The sequence below is a fragment of the Rattus norvegicus genome, chromosome 3 (assembly GCF_036323735.1).
Source record: "Rattus norvegicus strain BN/NHsdMcwi chromosome 3, GRCr8, whole genome shotgun sequence".
NCBI classification, from domain to species: Eukaryota; Metazoa; Chordata; class Mammalia; order Rodentia; family Muridae; genus Rattus; species Rattus norvegicus.
In genome coordinates, this window is record NC_086021.1 from 29,143,670 (window position 1) to 29,164,592 (window position 20,923).

The 20,923-nt window shown below is 48.0% G+C and overlaps 1 protein-coding gene and 1 pseudogene across 8 annotated transcripts in view; one reads left to right on the forward strand and one right to left on the reverse strand.

Moving 5' to 3' along the window:
- Nucleotides 1–648: 648 nt before the first annotated feature.
- Nucleotides 649–20,923, reverse strand: part of Camsap1 (calmodulin regulated spectrin-associated protein 1) — a 62,065-nt gene continuing 41,790 nt past the window's right edge. For 6 of the 8 annotated variants that reach the window (XM_063283467.1, XM_006233675.5, XM_039104722.2 and 3 more), the window contains 12 exons: nt 18,073–18,212; nt 17,889–17,985; nt 17,379–17,556; nt 15,032–15,123; nt 14,509–14,593; nt 11,609–13,979; nt 10,231–10,367; nt 9,557–9,765; nt 9,186–9,288; nt 8,125–8,240; nt 7,474–7,592; nt 649–2,426 (listed from right to left, as the gene is read on the reverse strand). In XM_063283467.1, coding sequence (XP_063139537.1) covers nt 2,124–2,426; nt 7,474–7,592; nt 8,125–8,240; nt 9,186–9,288; nt 9,557–9,765; nt 10,231–10,367; nt 11,609–13,979; nt 14,509–14,593; nt 15,032–15,123; nt 17,379–17,556; nt 17,889–17,985; nt 18,073–18,212 — 3,950 coding nt within the window. In that variant the 3' untranslated portion in view covers nt 649–2,123. The remainder of the gene's footprint in view (nt 2,427–7,473; nt 7,593–8,124; nt 8,241–9,185; nt 9,289–9,556; nt 9,766–10,230; nt 10,368–11,608; nt 13,980–14,508; nt 14,594–15,031; nt 15,124–17,378; nt 17,557–17,888; nt 17,986–18,072; nt 18,213–20,923) is intronic. The other 2 variants (XM_006233672.5, XM_006233674.5) reach the window with 1 other exon arrangement.
- Rpl8-ps7 (ribosomal protein L8, pseudogene 7) lies at nt 16,277–17,164 on the forward strand (annotated as a pseudogene).

Sequence of the window (20,923 nt, forward strand, 5' to 3'; positions counted from 1 at the left end):
GCATGCATACACACGTACACAGCCATCTACACATTCATGTGCATATACTCACATATGCACATATAGGTACATCCCATGTGTACACACACATGTGCACCTGCACAGCTCCCTATTTCCCCCAGATGTCTACACATCTATTTCTGAGAAATATTTTTAATGCTAACCAACCTGGGCTCTTTGAGGATCTGTCGTTGCTAAGGAAGGAGCCACATTGAGTCATGTAGGAATTACTTGGCACTTTCTGCCAGAGAGCCTTCCCAGCACAATTGGTGAAGACAAAGTACCCACACCCTGGAGGTTCCAGATCACCACAGCAAAGTCCTGGACCGCAAACTTCCTAAGAAAAGCTGCTGCTGTGCCACGGCACACACAAGGCATGGGTGCTTCTGAGCCACCAGGCCACATGGCCTCCACAGACTTCACACGCAGGCCCTGCGCTCTGAGACAGCCTTCAGGACAGGCCACTCGCTAACTCACCGCATCAGAAGTCGAGCAGAATTGCAACTTCCTGCTCTACGTCAGGACTTCCAACTCCTCGTGAAAAATAAATCCCTAGGTAACAGGAAGTCACGTGCGCTGCCCTGCACATGAAGCTGCCTGTACGAGCGACACTGTCCACAGAAGGAGTTGTGACAACCACACACATGGTTAACAGAAAGCCAGCTCATTACTTTATTACATTTTAGTGCTCTCTTAAAATAAATATGGTAACATCAAGTGCACAGTGAGAAATGAAGACACGGGGCAGCTGGTGACAGGTAGTCACAGACTTTAATGCTCACACAGCACAGCGCCACCCGACTGGATACACAGTCACAAAGGAGAAGACAAGACCTCAGCTCACCCCTCCAGCATTTCTGCCCCATGCTCCTTTGCTATCTACCTGACACTGCCGGGGTGGGCTAAGCCGTGGACATCTGAGTCCCCTCTGTTATCTTCAATGCTCTCCTGTGGTTGGGACAGATTCAAGTAACACTCTCAAAAAGAAATGTGCAAAACTACGAGTGGCTCCAGGGTCTTCTTTCACTCTGCTGACCCATCGCTGGGGCGCCCCTGCTCCCCAGGAACTGTTCTGAGGCAATCAGCCACCACAGGGACCAGGGGGAAGAGACCTGAAGCAGCTACGCCATTCTGAAATAATTGCAAATAACCACCAAGTTTTAAAGGAGGCAAAAAGCAGAATCACCAACCTCACCTGAGACTGCACACCGCACCGAGCATGCGTTCTTCCAGAAGCAACAGCTATGGTAGCCAGCCAGGCCACCATAACACCACGAAGGAACTGGCAGCCAAGGGTGGAAAGTCGCTACTATACCAAAGTCTGCCTTTATGAAAGTGAATACACCAGCACATACCTCAGACCTAACCGGTGGTGGCTAACGTCGGCTTAGCTGTCTGCTCCCAATGAAGTCAGCATCAGCTAGCAGCACCCCACAACCCTCCCGACTGTGTGGCAGAAATACTCACTCCAAATATGTAAACGTCATTTTAGCAGAAGACAAACTTTGCTGATTTCAGTGCTTTTAGTGAACTGACATTTTTCAGTAAACTTTTTCTGAGCAGCAAGGAACAGGTTTTTTTTGTTTTGTTTTGTTTTTTTCAGAAATCTTAGAACTGGATATAAAGGTTGGCAGTAGACACAGTCAATAAATATCATACAATTTCTAAAGTGAAAAACATTTCCCATACGAACTCCTTTTATGAAGACATTCACACACCCTGACCCGAACGAGCCTCGGCCCTATAACCGCGCATGATTACAGCTGCCAGCAGGGGGCGTCGGGCAATGTGCACGGGGTGAAGGGAGGCCAGAGCGCAGATCACATTTAACTTATCCTGACGGACTTCAAGTGAGGGGGCCACAGCCCAGGATCTCACTCACTCCATGGTGTCCCTTATTGTGAGGACCTCAGTGGTCAGCAGGGTCACAGCAGCCATGCCCATGAGAGCACAGGTCAGTCCTGTAGACGCATCCGTCCGTGTGTGCAGGGGGAGAGGATCTCCTGTTCTCTAAGAACCTCTGTAGGGAACTGTCCGAGGCCCGCCACGCTTCGTACCAAATGCATGAAAATAATAAATAGGGATCCCGTCAGCACATCCGCTCAGGGTCCTGCCTGCCGTGGTCACTTACGAGTCTGGGTCTTCTTTGGCACTGTGGGCCGCTTGGGCTGCCACAAGTGGTTATGGATCGTGAGTGCATCCACGCTGACAGACATGGTCTTGGCTGGGATCAGGTTAAACTGCTTCCGGTCTGAGCTGTATTTATACAGTTTGTCAATCATCTTCTTGGTGATGCTCTTGGGCCCCGTGCCAGTGAGTTTGTAGATCTCTTCAGTGTCGGGCTGGTAGCAGTAAAGAGCCCTGAACTGGCAGCCGGCGTCTCGGAACAGGATGATATAGTGGTTGGCGTCACACTTCTCCAGCTCCTGGGGAAGAAAAGATGGGGAACACTGAGCGGCACTCACACCCCAGGTACCCACTGCTGCCCAGTAAGTAGGCAGTAATTCAAGGCAGTAAGTGTCCAATAAGCATCCTCTTTTAAGGACAGATAAAACAGGTCCAGCACAGCCTCCCCACTTAAAAAAGTTATGGTTGGCCAATGATATTTTACTAAAGACTCTGAGCAAGCAAGGAAAAGTGCTACTAAGACAAACCAAGGAATGATATAGAAAGATGCTTCACAGCTTTATGGTATGGAGAGGCGTAAATCAAGAGCAAGTGAGCACCATTTCACAATGAGGGCTGACATAAACTAGACTACGAGAGGCAGGTATGAGATGGTGGGGTCAGAACGGAAGGAGCCAGCTGTTCTACACAGTGGACACGGTCTGTGCAGTGAGAGGGTCTCCTGTTCTCTAAGAACCTCTGTAGAAAACTGTCCATGGCTCGTCGCACTTCGTACCAGACGGACAGACATAATAGAGATTCTGCGACCACCATCTCTGAGCCCTGCCCGCCGTGGTCACTCACATGTCCAGAATAAGGACAGCCAAGGAGACAAACAGCATGTAGAGCAGTGACCGCACTAGTCTACTCAACACTCAAACCCACTGAGTGGTAGCTTTCAAAGGGTGGACTTTGTGGTCTAGAGCCTAAATTTCTTCCCCTTCGAGACAGAGTTTATCTGTGTAGCGCTGGCTGTCTTGGAACTCACTCTGTAGACCAGGCTGGCGTTGAACTCAGAGATCTGCCTGCCTCTGCCTCCTGAGTGCACTACGCCCCATCCTAATAAAGCTGGTACCGAGAAAGAAGCTGCAGACAACAAACTGTTGACATGGCTACCAGGCTTTGCTGCAGTGTGTGAGAGCACAGTCTAACGCCTGCAAACGTGTGCTTTCCTCCAGATAAACTTCCTGTATCAGCAGTTCTGACGCTGGCGAGGACTCCTGACTTTTCCAGGCATCTGACTGCAGTGTTATAATTTCAGTCTGACATCGCCAGTGAGGGCAAGGGAGATTCTGAGGCAGATCGAAAGGAGGTTCCAATTCTCACCCCAAAGCTGAACATTTAGAAGATTTGTAAAAACATAAAACAGTGACCTATCTTTGCTTCAGAAGAGACGATTCTCATAAATACTTAGGATTTTGCCAGTGTAATCCGCTCACTACTGTTTATTTTCGTCTTCGTAGCAGCAGTGCATGTACATGATGGAAAGGGTACATGTGTGTAGAGGACAACTATTTGAAACTGGTTCTCTTCTTTCGCCTATGCATGTGTTCTAGGGAATCAAACTCATGTTGTCAGGCCTGAATGGCAAACACTTTTTTAACCCACTGAGCCATCTCACGGGCCCAGAATGTTTTGCCTACATGTATGACCATGTACCACATGTGTGCTGGTTGGTATCACGGAAGCCAGAAGAGGGCACTGGAGCCTGTAATATTAAGAGTCACAGACGGTTGTGAGCTGCCATGTGGGTCTAGGAGTCAAACCCTGGCTTCTAGAAGGGCAGCCAGTGCTCTTAACCATTGAGATACCCTCCATCAGATTACAAATGTTTAAAAGACTAAGTGGAAAAGGAAAAATCCGAGTCTGTACACACGACACTGACCTAACTCTATGCAGTGGTGAGCATGAACTGACTGAGCCTGGTTGGAGAGAAGAGTGGCCCTGCAGGACTGGCAGAGGGTTACTGGGAGTTACAGATGGTCGTGAGCTACAATGTCACAATGTTGGTGCCAGGAGTTGAACTCCCATCCTCTGGAAGAGCAGGAAGTGCTTTTAACTGCTGAACCTTCTCTCCAGCCCCCATTTGTGAGTGTGTGTGTGTGTGTGAGTGTGTGTGTGTGTGTGTGTGTGTGTGTGCGCGCGCGCGCGCGCGCGCGCGCGCGCGCGCGTATTTCTTACGTACCAGGACTGATAAATCTGGTGTTGTTTTATTGCTTGTTTTTGTTTTCATGGACTGGGGGGGATTCATATTGTGAAAGTGGTCTTCCTATCAAGAGCAAGCCACAGATTCAAGATTCAATGCAATCCCCATCAAAATCCAGCAACAATCTCCACAGAAATAGGAAAAACTAACCCTAAAACTTATATGGAAGTACCAAAGATCCTAGATAGCAAAAGCGATCCTGTGCAAAAAAGAAAAGAAAGCACCTACACCTGACTCCAAAACACACTGCAAAGCCATATACTTGGAATGGTATGGCACCAAGATAACTTGCAGACCATCAGAGAAGAGTCAGATATAAGGCTACACAATTAAAGCCACATATTGTTTTAATTTTTAAAACTTTCTTTTAAATTTGTGTAAGTAGTAAATGCTTTGCTTGCATGTATATGTGTGTACCACATGTGTGTCTGGGACCCAAGGAAGCCAAGAGTATTGGATCTCCCAGAATCAGAGTTATAGGTGGCTGTACTTGGGGAACTGAACATGGGGGTCTCCGCAAGAGCAGAAAGTGCTCTTAACTACTGACCCATTTCTCCAGCCTTTAATGATGATGATGACAATGAAGACGACGACGACGATGACGACGATGATATATAGCAAAGTCTTAGGGAAACCCACTAATTTCTGATTTTATTAAAATACAAACAAATTTTAAGGGCCTGGGGGATGGCTCAGCAGTTAAGAGCACTGACTGCTCTCCCAGAGGTCCTGAGTTCGAATCCCAGCAACCACACAGTGGCTCACAACCATCTGTAATGGAATTCGATGCCCTCTTCTGGTGTCTGAAAACAGCTACGGTGTACTTACATATAATAAATAAAAAAATTTTTTTAAAGGAGTTTTAAAGAAGTGGAGATGCCATGCATGAGTGGACAATGTTCCCCCCAAAACCATGTATTATTAAACAAAACCTTCAGTGTCAGGCATGGAATACTTCCTCACAAGTCAAGGAGGCCAAAGGCCCCAAACAAGGAGTATTGCCATTGTCCTTGGCTGCCTGGTAAGCAGCCTACTGCTGAAGACACAGCACATTATTCTGGTTGCAGTCCTCCCTGGGCCACTGCACACTGTCCCCAATACCCACACTAAGAATCCACTGTGCAGATGTGGCCCTCCTTCCTCGCACTCATACTGAAAGTTCCCAACTGTGAAGAACACGTCAAACCCTAACTTTGACCCTCACTTTCTTTTTTTTTTTTTCTTTCTTTCTTTTTTTTTTTATTAACTTGAGTATTTCTTATTTACATTTCTAGTGTTATTCCCTTTCCCGGTTTCCGGGCCAACATCCCCCTAGCCCCTCCCCCTCCCCTTCTTTATGGATGTTCCCCTCCCCATCCTCCCCCCATTGCCGCCCTCCCCCCAACAGTCTAGTTCACTGGGGGTTCAGTCTTAGCAGGACCCAGGGCTTCCCCTTCCACTGGTGCTCTTACTAGGATATTCATTGCTACCTATGAGGTCAGAGTCCAGGGTCAGTCCATGTATAGTCTTTAGGTAGTGGCTTAGTCCCTGGAAGCTCTGGTTGGTTGGCATTGTTGTACTTTTGGGGTCTCGAGCCCCTTCAAGCTCTTCCAGTTCTTTCTCTGATTCCTTCAATGGGGTCCTATTCTCAGTTCAGTGGTTTGCTGCTGGCATTCACCTCTGTATTTGCTGTATTCTGGCTGTGTCTCTCGGGAGAGATCTACATCCGGCTCCTGTCTGCCTGCACTTCTTTGCTTCATCCATCTTGTCTAATTGGGTGGCTGTATATGTATGGGCCACATGTGGGGCAGGCTCTGAATGGGTGTTCCTTCTGTCTCTGTTTTAATCTTTGCCTCTCTATCCCCTGCCAAGGGTATTCTTGTTCCCCTTTTAAAGAAGGAGTGAAGCATTCACATTTTGATCATCCATCTTGAGTTTCATTTGTTCTAGGCATCTAGGGTAATTCAAGCATTTGGGCTAATAGCCACTTATCAATGAGTGCATACCATGTGTGTTTTTCTGTGATTGGGTTACCTCACTCAGGATATTTTCCAGTTCCAACCATTTGCCTACGAATTTCATAAAGTCATTGTTTTTGATCGCTAAGTAATATTCCACTGTGTAGATGAACCACATTTTCTGTATGCATGGCCCTCACTTTCTAACTGCCTTCTGGGTTCTTGAACTCGGAAAGGCTACTAACACCTTTTCTTCTGTCTCATTCTGTGTCTGTGTGTGTCTCTTGTCTGTCTGTCTCTCTCGCTCTTTCTCTCTCTCCTCTGATAGTCTCATACTACAGTCTAAGCTAGCCTCAAACTCACAGGGAATCTTCTCTTGAATGCTGAGGTTATAGGCTTGAGGTACCATACCCAGCAGACACAGACAGCCTCAAGTAAGTAACAATGGACACAGAAAAGATGAGCAGTTTTCCACCTGACCCGACTTTTAGGTTCTTGGTTACTTAGGCACCCAAAGTGTCTCCAAGGCCCTCTTCTCTCTAACTCCTGCCTCCAGCCATGGACACTCACTAGCAGGACATCAGGGTCACCTGCCTCCTTTCTATCTCAGGTGCACTGCCATTTAACAGTATCTAACCCACTCTGGGGACAGAGAGGGTTGCTGGGTGGCAGGGTGGGTGACTTTTATGCATGTATGAGACTCTGGACTCTACATCAGCACCAAAAAAAAAAAAAAAAAAAAAAAAAAAAAACCAACAAAACCCCCCCCCCCCCGCAAACAAATCACATCCATATGCAGTCTCTGAACAGCAATGTGGCCCACTGGACCAGAGTACTGGCCCTCCCATGGCCAACCGCCATACCTACCATGAACAGAAGCATCTTCTTCCCCGGCTGAAAAGACTTATGTCCAGCTTTGTCTCAAATGAAACCATGAATTGATTTAATAATCCACCTTTCTGTCAAAATCCTGTTTTTCTCTAGGGGTCCCCCACAACCCTGCAAGAACTCTGTATCCATGCCTCACCCCTCTACTTGGTAATTAGGAGAAAGAGACTCCACAGACGTCGGTAGCAGGAAGAGGACAATGCATCTGCACAACAGCAAAGGCCAACAGAATTTGTTCTTATTCTTTGTAGAACCACCACAGAATTTGACACTTGCCTCCAATATTGAATTCTTGTGAGGTTCATTCACTTTTCCAGCCAGACAGCAGTGGGAGATGGCGTTGTGAATAATTGGTTTGTTTGATTTGCTACTGGGCTCCTTAAACAGTTTAGGACCTAAGAAAACCAAAACCAGATCAAAAATTACAAAATTATTAACATAGGCCACAAACACACACAGAAGCAAAATACAAAAAGCTTAGATTATGGACAATTATGCATTTCTGAAAATAGACCATAAAGAACTCTTCAAATCTACTCAAAAGAATAAAAAAAAAAAAAAAAAAGATTAAAGTAATCGTTGCTACTCTCTGACTCGTGTCTCTCTACAAACATATTACAAACCCAGAAACCGGAAAGTGACCAGATGCAGATCCTGCTTTATCTCTGCTCTCAAAATAGCAGGAAGTTGGCATTAATTATATTGCCCACGGGACAAATGTGAAGTCGGATCAGGATCTCTACCGTGTCCTTGCTGTGGACAGCTCTGACAGAGTAAATATTTAATTAAAAACAAAACAAAACAAAACAAAAAAAAAAAAACAAAAAAACCTTTTAGGCCAAAATAAAGATGTATTTTAAAGAGTGTTATACCTGAGTACCTCTGTGGGCAATATACCCTAACGACGTTGTCTTGTGTGGCTGTTACCTGTGTACTCGGCCACAGAGGCCAAAGAGGAAGCTGCCGATGCAGTCTCCCAGTCTCGGTCTGTGCTCCGACTGGGGTTGCGACTCAGGATAGGTAAGGCTTCCAGTGATTCAACTCTGCAGGCAGAAAAAGACAAGGTGCTCAAGCTGCACTTCTCCATGACCACCCACACCATCAGGGCACGATGCCTACTGCTGCAGCAGGCCTTCCTGTGAAGGCAGAGGACTTGGAGAGCCTGTTAGCCACTGCCAGACGGTGTCTCCATGAGCGCAGGGAGTGATGATGCCAGATCATGAACAGTAAGTACCAAGGTCGAAGCCTGAGAAAACTGTGCACGAGGTTGGCTGATGCTCTCTAGGCAGGCTGACAGGGATGGAGCAGACTCTAGATGCAAAACCAACTCCCAAAACAAAACCAAAGAAAGCACCATTCAAGGTTCCTTAGGAGTCCTCCACAAAATCCAGGAGAAAAGAATCTACCAGACATCAAGGAGGAGTGAAAGCCCCTCCACAGACGACGCTCACACGATCCTGCACCTGACACCGTTCAGATGAGGGCCCAGCTAAGGGGTCAACAGCACCTACATAAAAGCTCCCTGGTGCCAGCACAGGCACAGCACCGTGAAGTTACTTTGTAACACAGAGGAGGGTTTCAACAGCTGGGAGAAAGTGAAAACCACCACTTTAAATGATCCAATAGCCCAAAAGGATTGGTCCCTGCCTGACCCACAGACCAAGAAAGGCACTCACACTTAAGGCTGTGCCAGATGGCGGTTTGACAAGTATGATGTAATGAGACACACTGAAGTATGCAGGCAGTGAGGCTAAGTGTCACCCACTTATTCATATGCAACAAGAAGTGCACACATTTGACAGGGGCATCAAGGGGAAAGAATGAAGGAGGATGTCGCGGAAGCCAATGGGCCCTGGTAAGGGTAGGCTGGGCTTCCTCCTAAACATTGCAGAACTGGCTATAAAATGTATCTCCTTCAGCTTTGGTCGGGAAGGTCCCCTTCTCTATACAAGTGCACTACGATACCGTATAGCTTCTGGCCTCCTTACCGGTGAGAAGGTGTGCCCCCCGAGTGAACACTTTCAGGTTCTGTCGTTGCTGCAGATGCCAAGGACAGGCTAGAGCCAGAGTGAGTCTGGCTCAAGTTATCTGCTGCAGAAACAAGAAAATGGCAAACTGTGAAGAGGTTTACCAGGCCCATCCCCGCCATCCTAACTCACTGTTACGAGGCTTCCCTCTACCCCAACAACTCTCCACCAAACCCTGGGTGTCCCTTGCCACCTCAGAGCATCACGTTTGGTCTCAATTCCTTAGGTTTGTTTAAAGGGATGACCCCACCCCCTGCCCGCCCCTCACAGTGAGATTCGGAAGCCCAGCACTAAGCAGCAAGCACAGCAGTTGCTGGGTGATGGGTGCTTACGGGTAGAAGAGCACTTGGTGCCAGAGTCGCTGCAAGACTCCTCCCGGTGAACTGACTTTGGCCGAGGCTTTTTAGGCTTTGATTTAGGTTTGCCAAGCCCTTGCTCCTCCAAGGCTTGCTGCTGCTTCCTCCGCAAGTACTCCTGTTTAATGAGCTCTCGCCTCGCCTTCTCCTCCTCCTTCCGTAATCGGTCCTCTTCGGCCTTACGCCTGAGAGCAAAATGGATTCCTGAGACTGGGTCAGAGGTTCCCTCCTAAGGACAAACCTCCTGCAACCCTCTCTAGGACCCCTCTCTATGGTTCCTCTACAGATTCCTGGACTGTGGGGTTAAGGGGCAGGCTGGGACTGAGTCACCTGGTAACTCCCTGAACTACAGACTACGCATTTCCTGTGCTGCAGGCTGGCAGCCTCGTTATTAAAATGGGGAGTGGCTGCACAGGGAGTGAACGTGCAGGGCTGATGTGAAAGGAAAGGGTCACCCAAAGGAAGCCCTGGGCCTGAAAGCCACAATGTCATGGCCAGTGAATGCTAAGGTCCAACAGCAGGAACGAGGAGGGAGTGAAGTGCTGTGAGATGCTAGCCCATGTGATGTACCAGCCTGGCCCTGTCTACCAGCTACACCCAGGCTGCCCAACTGCACACAGACAAATGGAGGTTGCTAAGGAAGACATTACCGGGCTTCATCTCGCTTGAGCTCCACTTCCGCCTCCAGCTGCTGCTTGCGTGCACGAGCCTCTTCAGCCTTGCGCTGCTGTTTCAGAAGGAAGGCTGCCCGCTTCTTAGCAAGCTCATCCTCTGCTTTCTGTTCATCCTACAGAGCCCATAGCTTTATAGTCAGTGACGGTACAAGGAACTCCTTAAACTCTCCAACCTAGGCTTACCCTCATCACGTATGGACTTTAACATACACTTAGAAAACCTGACTTCATTGGGAGAGGGAGTAAGACACAGTCTTTGTAGCCTGGATATCCTAGAATTCCCTATGCAGACCAAGCTGGCCTCATATTCAGAAATATGTCTGCCTCTGCTTGACAAACACATGCAACTACCATGCCCAGTTCTGATTACTTTTAATTAATAAGCTTATGGTATGTGTGTATATATACTGTGACACAAATGGAAAAAAGTCCATGCCATCAAAATGGTCTGTCAGATGACCTTCATATGCCCTGTACCAAATTCAGTTTCCCTACAAAGCCACACATTTTTCCACATCTCGGCTAATACCATGTGTCTACAATCATATCATATAAAGTATGACTGCAAATGAAGAGATGGCTCAGCAGAGAATATCTGCTGGGTTCAGATCCCCAGAACCCACAGAAAGCCAGGTAGGAAAGAGAGCCTTGTCCCAGTACACAAAAAGTGGAGACAGGGAATCTGTGGAACAAACTTGCTTGCCCGGCTAACTGAAATGGTAAACTCCAGGTTCTACAGGACACCTTGCTCGGTATAGAAGATAGTCTATAGCCACATCACTCATTGCCAACCTCAGGCTTACACACACACACACACACACACACACACACACACACACACACACACGTGTCAATAAAACATGCATCTTATAAGGCTGAGACTGTACCATGTGGTCAGGAGAAAACAGACATGATCAAGAAGAGAAACCCTGGAGGCCATACTTCTTAGCATCTCTGAGAAAAAAGTGCAGGGCAGGCAGAGAAACGATGACATTTCAAAGCTGCTCTGCTGCCAGGTTTCCACACCAAGGGTTGACAAACTGAAGCCCACAGGCCATCTCTAGCTCAGATGTCTTTGTACAGTGTTTGAATTCTCAACACTTTTTGTATTTTTCAATGACCAAAAAGTCATCCAAACATAAAGCATCTCATGGCTCATGAACATTTTCAGGTTCTAGAATGTGCTGCCCGTGACTACATCTGGCTGGGTAGGTACAGCCTCAGGATGGAGGCTTCTGTGGCCCACAAAGTCACACATGTTTCTTCTCTGGCTTTTTATGCTTAGAACAGAAGTTCATGAGCTAGCCTCACAACTAGGGTGATGTGACCTCACTCCAACACCTTGCTACCGTACCTTGAAGAAGAAGCCAACCCCAGGCTTCTGGTCACTCTCTCCACCAAGCTCCAGCGAGCTCTCATGTCCAACCACCTCTCCATCCTCATCAGGGGCCTTCAGGTCAGAGAGGTCCACCTCAATGAGGCTGGCCTTGCTCCTCAGCGGCTCCTCCATGGGAGTATGCTCTTTCCCTGTGATGGCAGAGGAGCTCAGCTCTGCCTCTTGGACACTTGTATCCAGACCCTCTTTAAAGTTCATCTGTTCTGATACGATGTTGGCATCTTTACAAGAGGACAGACCAAATGTCCGATGGTTACTCTCATCATGGAGCCTGTAACTGTCAAAGAGACACTTCTCAGGGAGTTCCCCACCTGGGTCCAAGGGTGACCGTGGATGGGTGCTTGGGGGTAAAGACCTTGAATGTGGGAGTGTCTCCACACTGGGTGTTGGTGTTTTGCTCCGAGAACAACCCTGCTGCCTGTCTTTTGGAACCTTCAGTTCAGCTGGCCTTCCTGAGCGGGAATTGCGGCCCTGGCCGAGCCGTGGGGGTTTGCGGTGGCCAGGCACCCCAGTTGGAGAGAGCGGCTCAACAAAGTGGACTGGGGCCTTTACTTTTTGGTCCTGGCAGTTGTTTTTAGTGCCTGATGTTGGCACTGTAGGGGACTTCATGAGAAGCTGCTCTTGCTGCTGGGAGATCTTCAATATGGCCTGCTGCAGTGTACTGATGGTCTCGTTGAGCTTCTCAATGGACAGGTCACATTCATTCACGTCTACCTCACCAACACTGTCCTCTAGGAGAGCAGCAGAAATCACTCTGTGCTTCTCTCCGTCATGCAGAGTAGCTGGGTCCCTGGGTTTATGGAGCTGGACAAATGCCACATCCTGAGAGTCACTGAGATCTCTCTGCTCTTCTTTGACAAGGAACCCTTCAGTTTTACAAGTGCCGTCATCCAAGTCCTCCCCATTGTGTTGTGTGAATTCCTTCGTGAAGTGTTCGGGTCTCAGTGGCTGTGGGGCACCATCAGCCTTCCCTTTTTTCACCACGTGCAGAAAAGCCGCCTTCCCCAGCTTCAGACGCTGCCGTGCAGACAGCGCCTCCATCTTTTTCTTCTGAGCTTCAATGGCTCTGCGCTTCTCCTCCAGCTGCATGTGAAGCTGCACCAGCTCAGAAGCCAGCAGGCTGGCGGGGTCCTTGCTGTGCCGGCTGGGGCTCTGCTCCCTCTTCTGACGCCATGTTGTCAGAGGGGCTGGGCAGCTTTCCGAGGCATCTGGGGTGGTCTTCTGGGAGCTGCTGGTGCTGGACTTGGTCTCGCAGCTGTTGAGCCGCTGCAGTTTTCTTTCAGCAAAACTGGTCATCTTCACACTTCCACTGGCCATGGACATGCTGCTGAGCTGAGAAGTCGTGCTCAGACAAGGGCTCGAGCGGCCACTAGCGTCATCCTTGTCTTCGTGCTCCTTCACTTTCATATCCTCTTGTAGCTTGGCTGATTCTTCCTCACCAGCGTATCTGGGGATGACTACAGGATGGTCCTCACCAATAAAATCCTGCTCTGCATCCTCTACATCCACCACATCGGAGTCCGAGTCCTGCCTCAGGATGGTCCAGGGTTCAGAGTCATGGGAGCTGGGACTCTGTGAACCAACATACCACCTCCCCTCATCTTCCTCGGCCCTGCCTACATGGAGAAAGAAGCCATCAGCAACCTGCCCCTGAGGTACTGGATCAAATCTACCCAGAGCCAGAGGCTGTCCTTCCCCTGTGGCTTCTGTTGACTGTGGTCCCACCTCTGTAGGATCAATGCTCGCAGCAAATTCTGAACAAGGAATTGGGGTGAAAGTTCTGTTCAGGTCACGACTACCATGACTACCAGTCACTTTCTTCCGTACCAGAGGCTGGGAGCCCTCACTAGGCCTCTTGGCCATGATGGTCCTTGGCCTCCCTTCTCCGCGCTCATCTTCCTTAGTGATAATCTGTTTCTCTTTGGCTGGCCGGAGTACTGCTGGCATCAGGGGCTCTAAGTAAAAACTGTCAGGCTTACTCTCCAAAGTGTCTGCCTGTCTCTGGGGAGACCTGATACTTGCCACCAAGCCTGGGGCCTGAGGTGAGGTCCTGGGAATCTCTGGGGAATGAGGAGACACATCTGTCCTGATGATGGCTACAAGCTCCTCCTCCTCATCATCCTCAATGTTGACGTTGCTCAGGAGGCTTTTCCCATTGGTCTTTCCGGCAGAAGGATGGGGTTGGTTCTGTGGCGTCAGGTGGATGATGTTAGATGCTAGGCTATCTTTGCTGATAGAGCGGGCTAAGCTGATACTGTCACCAGAACTGGGGTCCACATCACAACTTGCTGCATGATGGAGAGCAAATGATGTTGGCTGTGACACAGGCCTGAAATAAGAGGAGAAACCAACTCACTGTTCAGCAGCAGCAGGAGAGGGGCTCAAAGACAAAAAGAGAGTGCTAGCCTTACACCAAGAAGCCCTCTATACATGCCCTGGACAAAAGAGCAGCAGAGGCACCTTTTAGTGAATGACCAAAAATGCTTTGCCCAGCACTCTTTTAAAGTAACGGAGGCCCCAGAGAGCCTTGAGCATCTATATTTAGCACACTACCAATGAAAGCTACATTTTAAACCCTGAATAAAAATCACCAGAAACACGAAGAACAAAAGCACCTATGGCACGCACACGTGGCACTGCTGCTATTACAGATCTCGGGGCTACCTGCTGGACCCTCACAGCGCCTCTACTGCTGGGACACCATAAATCATACGGTCACTGTGCAAATGCACAGTGGCTCACAGGAGAGGATGAGCGCAGAAGAGAGCATGCATGTGCTGGCACTGCGGTGGTAGCACTGGCTGCCAGCTCCCTGGAGCACATCTAGAGAACCCCACACGAACAGTTCAGTCACTCGCCTGTTTTTTTTATCTGGCCATGCTATTGCTGCACCTCGTGGCTGACCATCAGCCCGAGTTAAAGAATTCGATCTGTGTCGCTGATCTGTAATTTGGAAGAAATAAGTACATTCAGTGTTAAGTAACCAGCTCCGTACCATTTGAAGTCCTTTCAGCGTAACAGCCATTTCTGTGGGTGATAATAATCCTAACTCAGCCCACTACTGCACCACTCAAAGCGATGCCCATAACAGCATAACCTGCAGTAGCTCCAATACGGGAAGTGCAGTGTTACAGCACGGTAGTCAGTGCGGAATACTTGGGACCTGTCACTCTGTGCATGCAGCACAGAACTTACCAGAGTTGAAATGACATTTACACAAGACTATAAATTCTGAGCTATAGCAATACAAATTAAAATTTATCCCGCTATTCTTAACTAAAATGGGTACATTAGAATAAGGTCATTTAATTTTAAGGAATATTATTTTACTAACCATGAAAAGAAAAAGTAAAAAAAAAAGGGAAAGACTCATGCTCTCACCAGGGATCTCCTCAGCCTGTGACACTTTCTGCTGCTTCTGTCTCAGTGGCAACAAAGGATGGGATGGACTAAACGTGGAGGCTCCTTTCCCACTAAACAAAAATAATTCAGAGAAAACAGTGAGTTCAACAAGGACAAGGACAGCAAGACGGCTTGGCGGAGGAGAACACTAGCTGCCAAACCGGACAGCCCAATCCTACTTCTAGGTCTCACATGGCAGAGGAGAGAGCTTACTCCTCAAAGCTGTCTTCTGACATCCACATAGGCAATGTGCTGGTACACATGTAACCATACACACACGCACGCACGCACGCACGCACGCACGCACGCACGCACGCACGCACGCACGCACGCACGCACGCACACGGATCTGACCATAAAGACCCAGCACAAGGATGGGACGTAAGGACTGCCAGCTAGAATGCCCGGTACCCACATAAGGCGCATGTGGTTGTATAGCTCTGCCCTTGTGACGCTGTCACCGCTCAGTCACCGTCTGTACTCATGGGCTCTAAGCCACATACAGCTTTCCGTTTTGCTCCAAGGACCAGATCCTGTCAGTGAGTCTCAGACCTTAAACACTCCCAGCACCACCTGACTTGCTTTTTGGGCCCCTGAACGTTCTCTTCCTGGCCCAGCCCTCTAGCATCTTTAGTGTTAACATGAGAAAGCTGAGGTCCTTTCCAACATGTGTCTAACTAGCCATTCAGCTGCATATGTTATTCAAAAGTCACTTCTGAGTATTGTTTTAACCGTACATTTCAACTCAATCTCCACAGTCTAAAACTATGTTTCCATTTTAAAATACCCTCTCGGGTGGAAGCACGCAGGCCCCTCCCACCCAAGAGGCTCAATCCCCACCTAGGACAGCTCTTTCATCTCCCGCTCAGACCCACGGACATGGTTGTGGCCAATCAAGCAGATCCAGCCAGCTGATAATGATAAAACCAATTCTCAACGCCCACTCCAGCGCTCCATTCACTGTGCCGCATCAACTCCACTGCTCACTGCAGCCGACGGGGCCGCACACTTGCAGGTGAGCAGCCCCCACTCCTAACGGCTGTCAGACTACATACATTTCAGGCTAATTCTCACTGCTCCTTCAGCTCCTTCTCATTAGATCATCTGTGAAACTAACTCACAGTGAAAAGACAATAGAGAAATCTCTTTTCTGTTCCATAATTTGATGTGTTTAAACTGTATTAATTAATTGTATTACATAAATAATTTTATTTAAGAATGCAATTTTTCTCTTTTGGCCTTGCTTGCCGGCAGACTCGCCGCCATGGGCCGTGTGATCCGAGGCCAGAGGAAAGGTGCCGGTTCTGTGTTTCGTGCGCACGTGAAGCACCGTAAGGGAGCCGCGCGTCTGCGTGCTGTGGACTTCGCGGAGCGACACGGCTACATTAAAGGCATCGTAAAGGACATCATTCATGACCCTGGCCGCGGCGCTCCCCTCGCGAAAGTAGTCTTTCGTGATCCCTATCGATTCAAGAAGCGGACAGAGCTGTTCATCGCCGCAGAGGGAATCCACACTGGACAGTTTGTGTACTGCGGCAAGAAGGCCCAGCTGAATATTGGCAATGTTTTGCCCGTGGGCACCATGCCTGAGGGTACTATCGTGTGTTGTCTGGAGGAGAAGCCTGGGGACAGGGGCAAGCTGGCACGAGCCTCCGGGAACTATGCTACAGTCATCTCCCACAACCCAGAGACCAAGAAGACCCGAGTGAAGCTGCCTTCAGGGTCCAAGAAGGTCATTTCCTCTGCTAACCGAGCTGTTGTTGGTGTCGTGGCTGGCGGGGGCAGAATTGACAAGCCTATCTTAAAGGCTGGCCGTGCCTACCATAAGTACAAGGCAAAGAGGAACTGCTGGCCACGTGTGCGGGGTGTTGCCATGAATCCTGTGGAGCATCCCTTTGGCGGTGGTAACCACCAGCACATTGGCAAGCCTTCCACTATCCGAAGAGATGCCCCAGCTGGGCGCAAAGTGGGTCTCATTGCTGCCCGCCGGACTGGACGGCTACGTGGAACCAAAACTGTACAGGAGAAGGAGAACTAGAGTTCAGGAGCTAATAAAGTATGTGCTTTGGCTAAAAAAAAAAAAAAAAAAAAAAAAAAAAAAAAAAAAAAGAATGCAATTTTTTAATTGCAACTAAGGCTTACAGACTCCTGGCCTCTCCAGAGGAGGCTGAGTGCCCCAGGAACAGGCTGGAGGACAGACAGCGGGAGGAGCTACTTATGTACTCTCTGCATTACTTACTTAAGAGAGTTTCCTTTTCTCAGGCTATAATGTAAGGAAAAGAGGATGGTAACCTGAGCACCAAAATGGAATGACTGACAGACTTACAGACACTCAGGTTCTTCTGAGTGGAGGTGGTACCGATGACTGCCTTCAGTGAGAGGCTGGGTGGATGGCGGCAGGTCAGCGGGGCTCATGGCAGCAGGACTACCTAGGAAGCTGCGCTTGGTTGCATTGGAGATCGGGACAGGAGGTCGGCTGCTCTTCTGCTGTAACACCGTTTTAGCTACAGAAATAGCAATTTTATACAAATATATCTATTATTTGCAGTTATGATGTCAGCAAGACACAGAGAACCTACAGCCATGAAAACAATTCAACTCTGACTTGAAACCATACTTTTCAAAATTGGTTTAACTGGTGAGGCTCTAGGCTGACTTACAAATACGAAATTTAAAAACAACACAGACTAGAACACAAACAGAGAAAGCAAGCCTGGACTTCAGAGGTCTGCCCAAGCACTGACACACAGGCCACCTTGGTTGTCACAGATAGATGGGCTGCCTCAATCCTTTAAGGTCTCAAGAAAACGGTTATGACCATTCAGTGATTACTCACCATCCTTCAGCTCTTGAATATCTCGGGGCTGAACAAAATCGGGTTTGACGTTCTCAAACCACCAGAAGAGCTCAGCGATAAAAACCATAACGTTTGGCTAAAACAAAACACACAACAACCCAGGCACAGTAAGTACCTGCTCAAAGGCAGCTGGCCTTACGTGCATGTCTGATGGGAGCTTTACCTTCAGCACTAGGGGAGCATACAGCATATCCTCCAGGGTGAGATAGAAACACTTGTTCAGATGCTCGTTGGAAAACTCCCTCAGAAGCCGGATGTTATACAGGCTGTCAGCCATCGATGGCACCTCCTTCAGGCAAATGTCTAGTAGATACAGACAGGCAGACTGTCATGACACACATATTGTGCTCACAAGGGAGTGTGTAGATACACTATTCTGAACTGAAACTACGTGGAAGGATTTGTGATAAAGGAAGCAAGGTCAAAAGATTGTCAAAGTCAGTAAGCTTCACAGGTGACACTAAAAGGGGAAAGAAAATATGCAGTCTCCAGACTGCATTTACAACATAGATCATTCGAGAGTTCAAGCTGGAGTCCTAAAGTGAACCGCACTGGGCTGCAAGTAGAGTGTAGGAGCGGAGTGTTTGCCTAACGTGTTCGAGGCAGGAGAGCAGGCAAAGATGAGCAAAATCAACTGTGGAATCACCTTCTAGAAATATTTGTGGGGTGCTCTATGGTTAAGAGCACGGACTGCTCTTCCAGAGGTCCTGAGTTCAATTCCCAGCAACCACATGGTGGCTCACAGCCATCTGTAATGGGATTTGATGCCCTCTTCTGGTGTCTGAGATAGCGACAGTGTACTCACATACAATAAATCTTTAAAAAAAAAATAAAAAAGAAATAAAATAAAAAAGAAATATTTGTGTTCTGGGTCCACAAGACAGCTCAATGGGTAAAGGCTCTCACCCTGCAAGCCCAACAACCTAAGTTCAATCCCCGGGACTCAAATCAAGATAGGAAAAAACAGCCAGGTGATGGTGGGTGAACCACTTCAATCCCAAGGGGCAAAGGCAGGCAGATAGATCTCTGAGGAGTTCCAGGCCAGCCTAGTAAACTGAGCAAGTTCTAGGGATACACAGAGAAAACCTGTCTAAAAAAAAAAAAAAAAGAAAAAAAGAAAGAAAAAAGAAAAAGAAAAAAAAGAGAAAGTAGGAGAAAACCATTCCAAAAAGATACCCTTTCACATCCACATTGGTGCCAATACCTACATATATTCAACATGCATGCACACACAATAATATTAAAATAAATGTAAGAAAATGTTTGCATTTTCTTCGGCAAGCAGAGACCTCTGCCTAAAGTTAATTTCATATTTGAAAAGGTAGGGGCTGGGATATATACAAAATTACAATTGCCTCTAATCTTCCAAATCAAGAAACTACACCTAGTACAAGCCTCTGAGCTATGAAGAGGTGAGGATCTTCCCAACCTCTCAGCCAAGAAAATTCAGGAGGCAGATCCTCCATTGGGAACTGTGGTACAGACCCTGAAAAGGAGCCTCCTGTGTGGGGTCCAGGTCCTTAGGAGCTAGTGAACAGCAGATGTTCAGATCATGAGACAAATGCACCATGGCTTTGCCTCTGAATGTCCCACCTTTAAAAAAGAGGAACCAGGAGTGTGGTGTACACCTCTAATCTCAGCACTCAGGAGGCAGAGGCTGGTAGATCTTTGAGTTCGAGGCCAGCCTGGTCTCCAGAGTGAGTTCCAGGACAGCTAGAGCTTGATACACAGAGAATCCTTGTGTACGAAAACCCAAAAAGAAAACGAAAAGAAAAGAGGAAAAAGGAGGAAGGCAGAAGAGTGTTTGTCCAGCATGCTCAAGTACCAAAATAAGGGGGAAATTTTCTTTTTCAAAGATCTCAAATGCTAATTCAGTAGTCCAAGAACAGGTGTGTCCACGTCAAGTGAGGTAGTGTCATCTGATCATGGGACAGTGTTTGCCACCACTCCTGACTGCCCAGTCCTGTACTGCCCTCTAGGATATGTGGCCCCTCAACACGCAGCTCTGACTGAATGCCTCCTTTTCCATGGTTTGTAAACTCCTGCTCCAAATGACTGCCCTGAGCCAATGCCACAGTTTCAGGCAGCATGAAGTTAAACAAACGTAACACTTGTAGAACAAGGGCCCCATGTTCTTATTCTTTTTTTTTCTTTTCTATTCTTTTTTTTTTGGAGCTGGGAACTGAACCCAGGGCCTTGCGCTTGTCTACCACTGAGCCAAATCCCCAACCCCCCATGTTCTTATTCTTTAAAAAAAAAAATTTAATTTTTTGAATTAATTAATTCAGGTAAAATCTGTGAACACTAAACACCAAGTACAAGTCTGATGAGAGAAATGGAATCAGACATGGCCTACCAGGTGATTAAGATTGTGAGTCCAGGGGGCTGGAGAGATGCTCAGCGGTTAAGAGCATTGACTGCTCTTCCTGAGGTCCTGAGTTCAAATCCCAGCAACCACATGGTGGCTCACAACCATCTGTAATGGGATCTGATGCCCTCTTCTGGTGTATCTGAAGACAGTGACGGTGTGTGTACTCATATAAATAAAATAAATAAATCTTTAAAAAAAAAAAAAGATTGTGAGTTCAATCTGTCACTCAACAAACACATGGTGGCAGGAAGAGGACAAAGCTACCCCTGCCACAAGCAGGGATGAGGCAGGTACTCAGTGTGAAAATCAGATGAGGAGGCAGATGACAACTGAAGATCCAGAGCCTACAGCTCTCCCCACAGAGTCCGCTCATCATGAAGTAGGAATCACATCTCTCAAGCGGCCCTACGAGGCCAGCACACACCACCCTGACCAAGAGCACAGTGGACACAGATGCTGGGGTGCACGGTGTAGCCTTAGGCAGACAAATCATAAACAAACACCAAACCAATCAACCACCAACCAAGGGACAACAGACCAACTCCACAGCCTACAATACAACAACGGCCAAGGCTGGGTGGACACTGTGGCTTCAGGGAGACCGGTCGCAAGGCCTGACAACTACCAACGATGATGAGCATGG